This window comes from Vicugna pacos, chromosome 26, assembly GCF_048564905.1.
Source record: "Vicugna pacos chromosome 26, VicPac4, whole genome shotgun sequence".
Classification (NCBI taxonomy): Eukaryota; Metazoa; Chordata; class Mammalia; order Artiodactyla; family Camelidae; genus Vicugna; species Vicugna pacos.
In genome coordinates this window covers 11,619,284-11,635,721 of record NC_133012.1, presented here as the reverse complement: position 1 = coordinate 11,635,721, position 16,438 = coordinate 11,619,284, and the positions used below count along the sequence as shown (strand labels likewise).

General features: G+C 35.5%; 1 protein-coding gene across 4 annotated transcripts in view; it reads left to right on the top strand.

Annotated features, from left to right (window-relative positions):
* TNKS (tankyrase) overlaps window positions 1-16,438 on the top strand; it is a 156,970-nt gene that overhangs the window by 91,923 nt on the left and 48,609 nt on the right. For all 4 annotated transcript variants that reach the window (XM_072950340.1, XM_006201153.4, XM_072950341.1 and 1 more), the window contains exons 6-8: window positions 11,385-11,479; window positions 12,924-12,990; window positions 13,311-13,497. In XM_072950340.1, the coding sequence (XP_072806441.1) occupies window positions 11,385-11,479; window positions 12,924-12,990; window positions 13,311-13,497 (349 nt within the window). The remainder of the gene's footprint in view (window positions 1-11,384; window positions 11,480-12,923; window positions 12,991-13,310; window positions 13,498-16,438) is intronic.

The window sequence follows — 16,438 nt, the reverse complement described above, 5'->3', positions numbered from 1 at the left end:
CAGAACATTTAAGCTAATGCCTAAAAAAATGTATGATTTCTTTTGCTGTGCTACAGTTATAAAGTATAAATTTAAGGTGAGATTTTTTTTCTAGCCCTTTTATTTTTAAAGCATTAGTATTTAGATATGTATATTTTCTGTGAGAAACCACACATTTAGATGAACGGGCAATTGAAGGAGCATCATTTAAATTCAGAAAGATTAACTGAAGTGTTTCTTTAAATGTCAGGCTTCTACTGTGTAAATGTTTGCTTCCATAAAATAGTTAGTAATGAATAAGACTCTGGAAATGGAGAAAAGTAAATTGCTTAAAAACTATTTTTTTAATAGGGATCAATCAGAAATAAGTAGAATTTAGTATCATCCCTTGAAGATAACATAAAAAACCTGTGTGATATAGTTGAAAGAACAAATAGGCTTTGAGGCCAAACAGATGGATCTATTCTCCGCTCTTCCACTTTCTAAGTGAGTGACTATGGCTCTGTAGTTTTCTGTATATTCTTTACTAAATGCAGATGATACTCATTCCATAGGCATTTGAGAGGATTAAAGGAAATAATGTGATTAATGTAACACATAGTAGAACCTCAGTAAATTAAATCCCTACTCCTCTACTCCTTTGATACATTTTTTGAAGCTTTTGAACATATTTAGAATGGGCACATACATAGTTTTGAGTACTTCAACATTCCCCACTTCTCCATGATTATTGTCTTTATTATCCAAACTCAGTCTCGGGTGGCATTTGGACGAAATGTAGGTTACCAGATAATCTACAAAGCATACAATTGAATTAATTTTCTTAGAACTTGGTCTTTGCCCTCTCCCTACCCAACATCACATTTAATAAATTTGTTTATTTTTGCAGCTTATAAATTCAGAAATGTGTTCTTGAGATACATATACCCATTTTAAAGAATATATTTATTAAAAATATCTAGCTGAAAAATAATGCCACAGTATTCATTTGAATTTCATAAAGCACATCCAGGGAGACACAAAGAAAATAAAGGATTAGTGCAATGTGTTTTGTATTTATACTTAAATGTTAGGATTATGTGAATTTGTTGTTCTCTAAAGCAGTACTCTTGGTTAACAGCTCCCTCCTTCAATAAGTCTTCTCTAAATAATACCATGTTGGGACAGGATTTTAACAGTCCTCATATTGATAGTTTAAAGACCGTTCAATGAACCAGGCCTCTCAGTATTTATGCTCTTGTCTAGTCCCCTCCCACACTGACTGTGAGCTAGGCCTGGGACTGTTTTGATGAGTAAAATAAAGTAGAAGTGATGCTATGCCAGGTTCAGGACTAGCCCCTGCAACGACCTGGTAGCTGCTAGTTTCTTGCTTTTGAAATACTCCTTCTTGGAACCCAGCTGCCATGCTATGAGGCAGCCCGCAGCCATGTGGAGAAGTTCAAGCGGACAAGAACTGAGGCCTCCAGCCAGAGACCCATGTGACACGGTTAAGGCTTCAAATGACACTCACTGTCCAGGTGTCCTAGACATTTCAGCCTCAGCTGTGCTCCCAGTACAGCCTCCAGGTGACACCAGCCATCCTAACCCAGCTTACACTACACACAGCAGGAGAGCCACCCAGGTAACCTACCATTTTGGGGGTGGTTTGTTATACAGTCATAGCTAACTGCATCCTCCACTATCAGAAAATATAACTGAATGCATATTGTCTACAGGGCAAGGGATTATTGCATCTTTTCTCAACTGGATTATTGAAAATGTTTCTTTCCTAGCTGCTTTGAAGAATAAGCGAAGATTTTTAAATAAACCCCCAAATATTTATTTCTTTTGATATGTTCAATTACTTTGTGTTTATATTTTACAATCTAAGATTTTTTTTTCCCTCAGAATACGAAAAAATAATTTCATGCACATCTTTTAGGATCATGGCATCATAGGACAAAACAAAAAGTTGAAGCTAGAAGACCAAGTTTAAGTTGAATTACTAGCTATGTGGTCATGGCAAGTTTTGTTGTCTTTGTGTTCTCAGTCTTTTAGCTTAAAAAATGATGGATTTGCCTCCTATTCTGCTGGTGGGAATGTAGTTTGGTGCAGCCATTATGGAAAACAGTATGGATATTCCTTAAAAAAATAAAAATAAACTTACCCTAAGGTCCAGCAATCCCACTCCTGGGCATATATCCAGAGAGAACTCTAGTTCGAAGATACGTGCACCCCAGTGTTCATAGCAGCACTATATACAATAGCCATGACATGGAAACAACCTAATTGTCCATCGACAGATGACTGGATAAAGAAGGCGGTGTGTGTGTGTGTATCTACACACACACATACATATACACATATACACATACATACATACACACACACACACAGTGAAATAACACTCAGCCATAAAAAAGAATAAAGCAATGCCGTTTGCAGTAAAATAGATGGACTTGGAGCTGGTCATACTAAGTGAAGTAAGCCAGAAAGAGAAAGAAAAGTATCATATGATATCACTCATATGTGGAATCTAAAAAAAATGACACAAATGACCTTATCTACAAAACAGAAACAGACTCACAGACATAGAGAACAAGCATGGTTATTGGGGGGAAGGGGGATGGGAAGGGATAAATTGGGAGTTTGAGATTTGCAGATACTACTATATATAAAATAGATAAACAAGTTTCTACTGTATGGCACAGGGAACTATGTTCAACATCTTGTGGTGACCTGTAATGAAAAAGAATATGTACCTATATGACGAAAACATAAATTGGCACAACATTGTAAACTGATTATACTTCAGTTTAAAAAAATGATGGGTTTGGGCCACATGAGCTCCAAAGTACCTTTCAACTCTAACATTTCAGATTGTTAAGTATTTTGCTATTTATTTTTCATCATAGTTAACAGTAATTACCAGTAGTACAGAATTGGATTATGTAAGAGTCGATAGAGTCACGATAGAAAAAACACTCCTGGACTCTGGAATAAAGTTTAGATACAGCCCTTTTCCCCTTTAAAAAAAGTGTTAGCATTACCTGAGGTCATATGCCTGGCTCCCTGTGGTCTTTGGTGGCCTTTATCATCCTCTTTTGTTCTTGCCAAATCTTGGTAGATAAAAGGTCATACCATTTATTAATTTCCAGCTTTTCTGGCTCATAGTTTAGATGTTACTTGGGATTACAAGAAGGTCAAAATGCAGGAAGCCTGCATTAGGGAACTCTTCAAGTACTTTAATTATGTATCTAGTCAGATCACTTCTTTAAAGTACATCCTGCTGAGCAGTGCACCTCTTACTGTAATGCAGAAATCCCTGAGAGCAAGTTTGCTTGCCTAACTTATGTTGGGATATATTGTATACAATCTTTATGCTTGTGTGTATTCATTTTGTAACAATAAGGCTTGAAAATGTCTTTTTTATTTTTCATTAGGGAATCACTTCTACTAAAACAGTCTCTTTTTTGTCAGGCATGACATTTCTACTGGTAAGGGTAATTAGTACCCATGCCAACTATGTTCTGTTTCTCTCTTTGAGAAAAGAATGTTTAGTAGAAAGGGACCCAGGTTAAAAAGCAGTTGGGAATTTTCTTCAGCTCTGATTAGACATCCTCTTCTAACTTTGGTTTCTCCTACACTCATACCCCAAAAGCACAAGTTTCTTGAAGTTTTCAATATTAGACTATTTGAGGGATTTTTTTTTAAAGTGAGTACTAAATCATTTTGCTCTGAGTATGATTCATTATTAAAATTTGATTTAAAAGCCGAATTACAAAAGTGACACCTCAGTATATCCTTTTAAAATTTTAAGAATCGAAGTTTAAAGTGCTTCTGCCTCTCCAAGTAAACCAAGCTTTATGCTGGAGGGTAGATTACAGCTGCAGCAGTAGCTTGAAATCCATCCATCTGGTAGAGGGGCACAGAAATGGGAGATCGGGAAGACACACTCAAGGTCACTTCAGTGCTGTTGTTGATGTCCTGGTTCTTCCGTTGAGTGGAATTGCAGGTGGTTATTATTCACATATTGTTAAAATCAATTATTACATTATAAATGTATTTTAGAATAGCTCTATAATGGTTATGAGCTCTTTGGTGTAAACTGTTCAGTTAATATTGGTTGACAGTAGTGTATTCCACAGAAAGTTCTTAAATCCTTTTAGTAAAGGTGAACTTTCAAGTGTGGGGAAAGATTTGCTTAGGTTCAAAGAGAAGTCTGATTTGAGAAACTCTTCTGGCCTAATGAAAAGCAGCAAAAAGTGGAGAGTTCATTATGGATTTAAGAATTTTGAAATTATTTGTAGCTTTGAATTGGCATTGGAAACAGTTGCTTGGCCATAATACAAAACCAATATAAACTATTAATTTCCTAATTCATTGTGTACCAGTTACATGGTGTCTTGGTTAGCTCAGGCTGCCATACCGTAGACTGGATGACTTAATAGCAGTTTATTTCTCACAGTTCTGGAGGCTGGGAAATCCAAGATCAAGGTGCCAGCATGGTCAGTTTCTGATGAGGGGCTCTCGTCCTGGCTTGTGGAGGGCTGCCTTCTTGCTGAGCAAGAAAAAGAGCTCGGCTTTCTCTTCTTTATAAGGGCATTAACCCATCATGAGGGCTCTACCCTCATGCCCTCATCTCACCCTAGTTACCTCCTGAAGGTCCTGTCTCCAAATCCCATCACATTGGAGATTAGGGCTTCAACACACGAGCTGGAGGTGGGGGCAGCTGTAACATTCAGTCTATACCATTCAGTCTGAAACTCCTGGTTGTTATTGTATCACTACCCTTTTTTTTTTTTATGAAGTATAATAATTGCTCAGGAAGTCTGTTTCCCACCCCTCACCTCCAATGCATATTCATCCATTCTCTCACTCACTGAATTAAATTAGAATTATAAAAGGACATTTCTAAAAAGTATCAAGAATCTTCATAATACTCTTTTTAAAAGAAGACTATTTTCAGTGACTAATAAGAAAATGTCTTTCTCTGCTAAGAATGGCATCAGTAGTAAAACTTGAAAAACACTATGAATACTGTGCATAATTATTTGAAATGCATATTTGGATAGTTACATTAGTAAATTTGGAAGTAGACTAAATATAAAATGCTTCATATATTGATTTTCCTTTTATAAAGATGCTTTAATTTTTTAACAGTAACATGATAATACCCTCTTCTGAATACCGTAAAAAATAAATGCCCATTAAAGTAACGTCCTACTTCCAGAGAGGGTTCAGTACCCGGATAAGGAGTCTTGAGCCAGGAACAGAGTTGGAGATCTCTGCTTCTAGCTGTTTTGGCTGCTGAATCCACTCAGAAACAACAGGACTTGATCATGGATGGAACTTTGGGGCAGCATGTCTCCCAAGTCCTAGAGCTCGTAAGCACACTAAAATCAGCTAAAGAAATTTCTTCTTCCCCCAGTTTACACAGTTAAAATGACTATCCAGGGATCTAAGGTGGAATGATTTCCCCATAAATAATCTCTCCGTGCCAATCAGTGTGCTTGTTTACCTGCTTCCAGAACAGTTCATGTATCTGTTGAACATTAGTTAGAATCTTTGATGTTTAGATTTGAAAATCTAAGATTGTAAATCTTAATTACAAAAAGGAATTCACGTGAGGTTTGGGTAGTGTGAAAACTTTTCTTTTTAAAAGTTTAAAACACCAGGTTACTGTCAGACCAAGAAACCTGATTTCCGTAAAGTCTGCCAGCTGTTTCTCATTAAACAGTGCAAAATTAATGTCGCACCTTCCGTAGGTGCAAAGCATCTTTTGTCCCCAAACAAACCCTACAAGAGGATGCTAGAAACTCATTTTCGTGCATTTTCGTGCATTTCAGTTCTGCTGATTCTGAGGCTGGAAAAGAGAAACACAGATTTCTGGCTGTTGAAGAATCCCCTTGGAGTTTCCACAGTGATAATCTTAAGTTAAAATTTAATTAAGTTGGCATTCAGAACTTTACCCTCACAAAGATTACCCTATGGATTTCCAGCTCTGTCTGTTCATTTCCTTTCTCCTATCCTTCTCTTCCCCATACATACACTTAAAATAAAAATAGCCCTCTGTAGTCTCATTTTAAAAAATAAAATTTTGCTATGTAAGGCAAAGTATAGAAACTTTGTTTTATATTTCATAAATTTGATGAATTTAGGTTCCTTCCAAAAGATGACAACATGTGTTACTTTGGAAAAACGTTCTCTCTAAGACTATAAAACATCAATCATTATTCTACCTCTGTTCATGTTAAGTCTGTCTTGGATTCATAGAACTTTACTTGGAAGAGGACTTACAGGGCAGTTAGTGCACTCTCCCAGTGCAGTACTGGAAGCTTCACTGTGATAACTCTGACAGGTTGTCATCTGGCTCTGCTTGAATACTTTTTAAAAATGAGACCTCACTGGCTTGGATCTGACCATATCTGGACTTAGTGCCAAACTTAAGGTTTCACACTTTAAGGAGGAATATTGACCAGCTAGAGGGTGACCAGGAAGATAAAAAATTATTCTGGGAGAAACAGTTGAATCAACTGGAGAGATCTAGTTCAAGAAGAGACCAAGTTCTGTGTCTGTTAGAGATACATAGAAAAATCGAGCATGAGAAAAGAGGCGGAAAAATTATCTTCTCAAATTTCAATGTTGTTTTATTCTTCTTGTCCTCTAATACTTATTATTAAAAAACTTATTTGGTTAAGAAGTCCTAGATTTCGGGGGCGCTCACCCAATAATATGGTCACACTCTCAGTATTGGTGGGATTTGATCTGAATGCTGAGTCAGAACTACCAAAGCATCTCCTGCCCGCCGACAGTAACTCTTCTTGCCACTCTAGTCCATTTCTGAACATCCTGTCCAGATCCCAAGTGCCAGCCAAAGGAAAGGAAGGAAGGCAGAATGAGAGTTCTGAAGTCAAACTTCCCTGCATTTGATCTCTGACCCTGCTACTAACTTGCTGTATTAATCCCCCGTTCCTCAGTTTCCTCATTTGTTGCATGGAGATAATCATCTCTAACTCTGGTAGTGGTTGTGTAAGGTAAACAAGTTAACACATATAACACACTTTGGTACATAGAAAGTACCCAGTAGGTTTTAGCTATTATTTCAATAGAATACTTTGTATTTTCAAAATGTTTTTGTATCTTCTATTTCATTTTAGCCAGAAAATAGCAGTATGAGGAAGCCAGTAGTATTGTTACCCAATTCCTGGCTTACAGAGATTGTGACTTAAGAACATCAATATGTTAAACACTCTTAGGTTACAGGAGTAGTGCGTTTGCTCATGAAACGTAATGATCCTGATGATGGGACCGTATCTGTTATTAGGTGTGTTTAGCTCCAGGCACTGTGCCTTAGAGAACTGTTGGCCAAGAGGCCCAGGACCAGAGGAGAAGACTCATAATGGGAAAGAAAACATCAGAGGATCTAGTAATGTGTACACTGTAGAAGAGTTACAGTTTTTGAGAAAGCTGTGAATAAAATATCTTTTTAGAATTTTATTTCTGCTTTGGTTCACCAGTTTTCATTCTCCAGATAGTTTCTGTTTTAAACTCTTTTTATAATAGCCCAAGAGTTGAGAAACTTCGAGGAGACGGTCTAATCTTCATCATGGTACTACTTAAAATATCCCTTCAAAAGACAGGCATCCCTGACGAAATACATTTATTTCTATGGATCCATGCTCATACTGATTCTCCAGCTTTTAATTTAGTTTGATTCTGACTTAAGCATCACTGTCTCAAAGAACTTCTTAGCTATACCTAGCAAGCAGATTAATCATATATCTGTATCTGAAAGAAATTTAATAAGCTCTGATTATGCAGTTATTATATCTTCCTGGGAGTTTAGTATTAACGGCTGATGTTGTATTTTATTTGTAGAAGGGGAACACTGATCTGTCTTAACCAAATGAGAAGTTTGAATGAGATCCGTTCTGTTAAGATAGCCATGGCAGAGATGGACCTTTTGTAAATGTCCATTTATATGGTGGTGGTTAAATAATTATGGTACAGCTCCACAATGAAAATACTATATGAAGAATAAGATAGACCTATATGTACTAATATTTTAAGAGAAAAAAGCAAATAGCAGAAAAATATAATACGATCCATTTGTGTGATAAAAACAGCAGCAAAAAGAACTGAGAGGAAACATACTTTCATACAGAAAGATATCTCAAATGATGCTTGTGCAGCTATAAACAGTGACTACCTCTGAGAAGGGTGTTTGTTGGGCTAGAGTGAGAAAGAAGATTTTAATTTATATTATTTTAGAGAGAATACATTACTTTTATAGTTTAAAAGGGAATTCTGTTGGAGGGAATGGGAAATAAATGTAAAATAATTGATGATTGAAACCAGTTAAAACTGAGATAATATATAGAGAGTACCTTATTTTTGAAACCAGATCTGAAAAAGCATGTTTTTATATGTCCCAAAAAGTGGAAATAAGTACTGGAATTTTCATGTATGATGATTTTGTGTTTGTTTATATATATTTTATAAAAAGATGGCAAGAAGTTAAGAAAATTACAAAGGTGATATCTGGGATTCCTAAGTTCAGAGAGGTAGTATGTACTTGCGAAACTCATGGTACATTGAACAGTCTTATCACTGAAAGTAGAATATCCAGGTGTAATATGTCACCTGATGTGACACTGTATGAAGTGTCATCTGACCAACCAAAAAGTTTCATCTGAAGTACGAAAGTTAACTTCCAAGTTACAGGGAATAAGAAGATACAGTTATAAGTTACATAATCACACAAGAAAGGGAACAATTAACCAGTTTCTTCAACAAGTCAGTATTGTTTTTTTTTTTTAAAAAAAGGAATAGTTAGTGGTGGGAGAGATCTTCCGTGGCCTTCTAGATCACTATAAAGACTTTAGTTTTACTTAGAATGAGATGAAAAACCATTGGAAAATTGTGAGCAGAGGACTAGTGTATCTGGCATTTTAACAGCATCACTATGCTGCTGTTTTGTGGACTCTCGGGGAATTAAGCTGGAAGTGAGGAACCTGTTGCAACCAACCAGCCAAGAGAGGATGGTGCTTAGACCAGGATGGTGACAGGAAATGTGGTGAAAAGTGATTGGAATCTGGAGGTGTTTTGGAAATAGCCAACAGAAATAGTCTGATGCAGTGAGCATAGTGAGTGAGAAAAAGAGGACAAAGAAGACTGGCGAAGTTTTGCCCTGAGTAACTGAAAGAAAGAAGTTGCCATTAACATCAAGAGGAAATTCTGCAGAGTAGGTTTTTGAAGGGATACTAGGAGCTCAGTTTTGAACATGATAAGCATGAGATATCTCATGTATATGCAGTGATGATGACAAGTAAGAAGTTAGGTTCTGAGAGTTTAGAGTTCAGCAAAGAGGACTGAGCTGGAGGTATAACTGAGGAGCTGTCAGAATATGCATGTTATTTAAAGCCGCAAGACTGCATGAGTATACATGATGAGGAAAAGAGATCTAAGGGCACAGTCCTGGAGTTCTCCGATGTCAGGAAAGTGAGAAGCAACCAGAAAAGAAGTGTGGGTATTTAGGTGTCCTAAATACCAAAAGGGAAAAAACATTTCAAGAAGGAAGAAGTAATCAGCCATGTCAAATAATGCTGACAGGTAAAGCAGGATCAGGACTGATAAATGACCATTCAGAAGTAACTTCTAAGTGTGTAAGATACTTAATAAGGTGATAATAAGTAATAACCACCATTTGTTAGGCTTTTTCTATGTGATACTGTATTAGGTGCTTTGTATAGTTACCATTAATCCTAAAATAGCTTATATGGTAGGAATTATTCTCATTTTACAAATATTGGAAGCCAAGGCTCAGAGACATTAAGAAATTAGTCCAGAGCCACATACCTTCTAAATTTTGCAAAGGAAAAATGCAAACCCAAGACGTAAAAGCCTAGACTCATTTCCTTATATTGTGCTGCCTGCACTTAACGTTAAAGCTACATCTGCAGTTTTATAACGGGGTTGTCAGTTACTGTTTTAGCTATGCATGTATGTGTAGGATAAGTTAAAGCTATCTTAAATGCTTTATTCTTTATTCTTTCTGAAGGCAGAAAGTGTAACAGGCCTGTTGTTTGATGATACAAAAATTTTAATTGTCTATTTATATATGGCACTTTACATTTGGAAAGTATTTATATATGGGAGAAAACTGCTCACGCTCTTCTGAGGTAGCTGGGACGGGTGGTTTTAGGTACACTGTACACACGAAGAAGCTGAGACACGTAGGTAATAGGAGGGTCACAAGTTCCATAAGGTCCAGGACTGTGATCAGGACTCTTCAGAACTCTCCTCTAATCCACCTGATCTCCTCATTATTAGCTGTGTAAGGCCCAAAAATTGTTCCTAAACTTTGAGGCTGTCAGAGTATATAAAATGTATGGAGAGTCTTGAAAGCAGGAATAGATAATACAGTATTCAGTAATTCTTTTGTATTTTTGCAAAATACATGAAGAAAGTGAATTTAAAATCTTATTAAATCCCAAGACCCAAAAAGAAGACATGAGAAATGGGGGTACATTATTTTAGACCCAGTGTGAAAAGCCATTATAGTATTGAAACTTTAAGTAAATGAGCAAAAGTAGGAAAATTGTTGTGGTTACAGGGAAGCTTTCAATTAAAATAATGTTATTTCTGTTTTTTTTAAAAGGTGAGAAGTTTGATTATTTTAATTATCATATTAAATGTGAGCAGAAAACTTTTTAATAACTTGATTGAAATTAACATGTGACAGAGATTAGTTAGGAAGAAACAGTATTTTCCTCTTGGATTTATACTGCATATGTGGTACATAAAATGGAAGAATTAAATACTATCTTGGCTTTTTCCCTATCCAAGGTAGGAAATTGGTTTCGACCCGTTGGTAGCAACCTCGTGGAATGAATACTGTGTTGTCCTTTTTGTTTCCACTAAAGTTTCTTCAAATATTCTTTAGAGATGCTTTCAAACTTTTCCTATTAAAGAGAAATTTTGAGAGCTGGCCTTTAGGTAAAGCTTTATGATAGAATTGAGATGTAAAAGTTAGAATTTGAAAGGTAGACAGGATGTTAGTAAGATAAAGAAGAATATTTCCAGTTATGAGGAATGTGAACCCTGACGTATCCTCCCAGAATAGTAAGGAAGATCTGCGTAGAAGTTAAGAAATAATGTAGAGTAGGCTGGATAGGGCTTGGTAACTGAAAGCCTTGAAAAACCAGTGGGTCAAATAAGTGGGTGATGCTAAAGTTGGAATTTACTCCTGAGGTGAGTGGATTGTCTCATCCAGTTAGGAAATGTGAATTTTTGGCATTTCACCTCAGTATTTTCTGTGTGTGTTAACATTCATTGTCTTTAAATAAGTAAATACTGATTAAATGCCAAAGCAAGACTTACTTACTGAAGAAGGGGATGCATTTTTTTTTTCTCTGTTCTAGTCAACTCCTTTACATCTAGCAGCAGGCTACAACCGAGTCCGGATAGTTCAGCTTCTTCTCCAGCATGGGGCGGACGTGCATGCAAAAGACAAAGGGTGCGTGTATCCACTTATTTCCTTCAGTGGTTTCACTCTCTGACTTTTCATGCTTTGTTTTCAGCATCTGATACGCTAAAGTTTCCGAGCACTAGACAGTGTTATATCCCTTTGCTTTACAATGTGTAGCATTTTAAGAATGTTCACAGTGATTTGAGTTTATTTTCCTGTTGCTACTAATTAAGGATTGTTCTCATAACAGTTTTCTAAATTAGTTTAATTTTATTGTATTCTATTATTTGAAGTTAAAATTTGTTTATCTCATTTGTAATTACTGTTTTTTTTAACTCTTAAGTTACACTTCAGAAAGAGGAAAACAAATTGAAAATTCTGATTATCCAGTAACATAGCTATCATATTTATTAGGTACGAAGGATCATCTCTTATTAATAAAATAAAGTCATAAGTATACATAAGTATAGAATATTCTCATTTTTTTTCCCTGATGAAATCTTGGACATCTAAACTGAGAAAACCTGAAAGGTCTTTACGAATGTTGATATTGGGGGTAGGTGTCTGGGAGCAAGGAAAGAAAGCAGTGTGTCATTTATTTTATAAATAGGTGAATTTTGGAAAACTTTGTACCAGTTTCCTAGCTAATCTCCAGGGATATGTGAATTGGGTCTGCTATCCCATGTGATGGGCTAGCATTTCTCATCATGCCACTTTAAGATCAGAGATCTAAAAGATAATTGCCCCGATTGCCCAGGTGAAGAAGAAAAGCCCTGGAGGAGGTTGTTTTTCACTTTGCCCCTCTCCATGTCAGGAAGCATAGACAGGAGGAAAGAGCTCAGGACTTGAGACAGTTCTCAGAAGGGGAATCCATCATTTTAAATCTGCACTTTTCTGTGCTCTGTTTCTTTCTTGCCTGTACCAGGTTTCATACCATGTGTGAATGGCGTCCCCATAGTACGGGGACACAAATACCTGGTGCTCTTGTACAGCTCGGTTTCCTTGTGCATGTCTGAAAACAGTTGGGTGTACAATAGGTGGGTCATCAAGGGAAGTACACCACAAAAAGGGAGCCTTTGATTCATATGAAATGATACTTTGACATGCAAGTTTGGATATTTAATTCTCATGCTGGAAATTACCACTAAAGTGAAATAAAATGGTAGAAACATTTCAGTTCACTATCAGTTAATATATATTTTCTGTAAATACTCGCTATATAAAGCATGCAATTTTCAGTTAGTACATGTGCTTCTTCCTTTTACCTAAATGCTTTTCTAATTAGTGTTTTTGTCATATTTAAGGGTTATATATATAAAACACAAGATAAATGCAAAATGTTGAACATTGTTAAGCTTTGTATCTTCTTATTAAATACTTTAAAATATTTTTAATTGTACTGAGATTTATTAGATTTTTATTTCTTAGTACTTGGATAAATGGCTCTAAATTATATTAAGTTCAGCATTTTAATTTGTCTTTTTTCATTTAGTGGACTGGTACCTCTTCATAATGCATGTTCATATGGACATTATGAAGTCACAGAACTGCTATTAAAGGTAAGAGAAATTTAAAATAATTCTAAGTGTGGAATATTATTTGCTTTTTAAAAAACTTGTCAAGAGTTTTCATGCTTCTTTGGGCCAATAAGATTCTTAAGAGAATAAAATAGTTTTTTAAAAAAATATTACCATTGCCTTAAAAATTTTAAAACATTGAACCTATTTTAAACTTTTAAAAAACTGAGCTTAAATAAATTAAAACATCTACTGACATTTCAAAGAGTTTTAACTGAAATTTACAGTGAAATAGATGTTTTCTGAGTTTTATTTGAGCCAGTGAAATGATTACTGACCTATACCTTTTTTTCTTAATTCAGCATGGAGCTTGTGTTAATGCAATGGATCTCTGGCAGTTTACCCCACTCCATGAGGCTGCTTCCAAGAATCGTGCAGAAGTCTGCTCATTGTTACTTAGCCATGGTGCTGATCCTACATTAGTCAATTGCCACGGCAAAAGTGCTGTGGATATGGCTCCAACGCCTGAGCTCCGGGAGAGACTGACTTGTATGTACTTATATCCTAAAGTCAGTGTTTCTTGTTGTATGTTGGAATATCTTATTTTTGTTTAGTTATTAGGACTGATGTTTTGTCAGACTTAAATAATAGCCTTTTATTCTTACATGTACACTAGTTTATAATTCTCATTTCTGATCATTACTTTTCTTTGTGAACTCCACAGGAATCTTTTGTACATACAATATATGTTTTGTGTTTATTCAAACCCAATTCTAATTCATGTGTTAAGGCTGTTTTTTCTTTTTTTAAGACTAATGAAGGTGAGTCGGTCATTAACCGTATTGAATACCTACTATGTGCCAGGCACTGGAACTGGAGCAGTGTACAAACCAGAAAAAAACTCTCTGAGCTCCCAGAGCTTATATTCTTGTGCTATTGGTAATAACAGATAACAGCTAACATTACTGATCACTCACTGTTTCCCAAGCCCTGCAAGGTTGCACAGTCATGTTTTTATTTTTATGTGTGTTATAGCCCAAGTGTAATCACTTGCTCAAATTGAAATAGGACAATTTTTATGATTTGATGGAAGTAATCTTCTCAAATACTAATACATATTACCTTTATTTACATATGCATGTTTTTTAAATAAACCTTTTGTTTTAGAATAGTTTTAGATTTATGGAAAATGTACAAAAATAGTACAGAGGGTCTTCATATTCCCCATACTCAGTTTCCCCTGTTAACATCTTACATTAGTTTGGTACATTTGTCAAAATTAATGAACCAGTGCTGATACGTTATTAACTAAAGGCTGTACTCTCTTCAGATTTCCTTAGTTTTTACCTAAAGTCCTTATGCTGTTCCAGGATCTCACTCAGGATACCACATTACAGTTAGTTGTCATATCAAATACTGAGATATATTTAATTTTACATGTGGGCATTTCAGGTTTAAATTAAAGTAGGTGTCACCTACCTAATTTTTAACTTGTCTCATGGTGGATAGTCTCTCTTATATCTAGGATTCTAAGAATCATTTAGCTGGATTTAAACACCTGAGAACAATTTTAAACAATAATTTAAGAAAAAGGCATAGTCAAACTGATGCTAACATCATTTAAGTTTAAAGAGATTGTAAACTAGTTTATGTGAAAACAGGAAGAGTTCATTGCAATTTTGATTTTGTTTAAGTAGAAATTTAAACTTATTTTGATACTGAAACAGATGACATCTACTAGATTACAGGCCAGCACAAACCAGATTATAACTGGACAGATGTCTTAGCAATGAATCCTTATAGAAGTGCATTTATTCTCTCTCCCACTCATGTGACTCTTGCCATATGTTATCTTGCATTATATAGTTCATTTTCCTTTGTGTGTGTTCTGTCTCCCCAGTGAAGTTTAAATTCTTAGAAAGATGTTTGGTTTTATTATTCTGTCTTCTTTGCACCTGCACAATTGCCTTGTTACCTAATAAAAATGTGTTGATGGTAATTGTGTTTGGGCCCATGTACCTGCTAGCCCCAGCCTAGCACAGCGCATTGTGCATGCAGTGTGCCCAGCAGTTTTAGTCAGTTGAATTTAACTGAACTCCAAACTTACTTTTTGTATCTTTTTCTAATTTCTTTCTTTCAGTTTATACTCTGGGCTCAGATTTATCCCCATGTCATCATTTGACTCTTTTTTTCCTTTGAATCATTTTGCAAATTACAAGTATTAGGAGTTTTTACATTGTATTTCACTGGTCTGTCTGACTCCAGTGTAAACACTAAGATTTAACCTAAATTTGTATAGTTCTGTAAAGCAAGAAGTTCCTGATTACTTTGCAGCCTTCTCAATATCTCCTTTATTTTATTAAATACGACTCTACCAAGGGATTATATGAAGGAAAGGATTTAAGAAAGATGGAACTTTTCTTACTACAGTTTTCATCCTCATGCTCACTATTTTATACTAGGCATTCACAATAACAATTCTTTTAAGGAAAATTATCCAGGAAACAAAGACAATATTCTGATCATACCCATGGTTACAGCATTCTCATAACACACATTTTTTTCTGCTCACTCTTGTCTATTTTTTTGTTTGTTGTTTTCATGAAGCCAAATGAACATGGTAGTATGAGTTCTGCACACATTGGAGCTGAAAATACTAAAAGTAGCTTTCATTGTTATTTCAGGATGCATTTAGAGAAACTTTAAGGCATTTAATAAATGGTAAGTTTTCAGGGTAATCTTGAGTTTCTGAAGTTTCAAAGTCCTGTACTTGGAGGAATTCAGCAATGATAAAGTAGCACTAAATAAGAGGTTATATAAAAATGGATTTTTCCCCAAACCTGCCATGACTTATTTTATAAATATCCAGCAGTCATGCAACAAATACTTGAGTACCTACTGCATGCTAAGCACTGTGCTAGGTGATGGGACTGCCATGGCAGATAAAGCAGTGTGATAAGCCCTGTGATAAAAGGCTAAAGGCAAGGACAGAGGACTTCATAAGAAGGAATCCTAGCCCAGTGATGGGGAACGTCGGGAAGGCTTTTATCCAGAGTATCTGAACCAAGACCTGGAACAATGAGTGGTAGTTAATAAGGCATGTGTGTGTCTGTGTGTATCTCTGTCTTTTGAGGGAGAAAAGAAAGTGACATGGGGCTCTCAAAGGAAAGGGAGAAAGGGAAAGAGAAAGAATTCAATGCAAGACAGATATGAAGGCCTGAACATGAGCAGGCCTGAAATTTTTATATAATATATTAGGTCACAGATCATTTATATCTGTTTAGAACAATTTTCAGCTTTTTTAGTAACTAGTTATACCAAAATACAATCCAAACTTGTAAAATAGAAAATAAGGCTATATGCTTTTAATAAATAAGAGTATTAGATTCTTATTTATGCAGTTATTAATTTAGAAATGCCTTTCAAAATCACTTACTTGTTTATACAAATAATAAATGAATATTAATTGTTCTTTGAAAAATATTCAGAT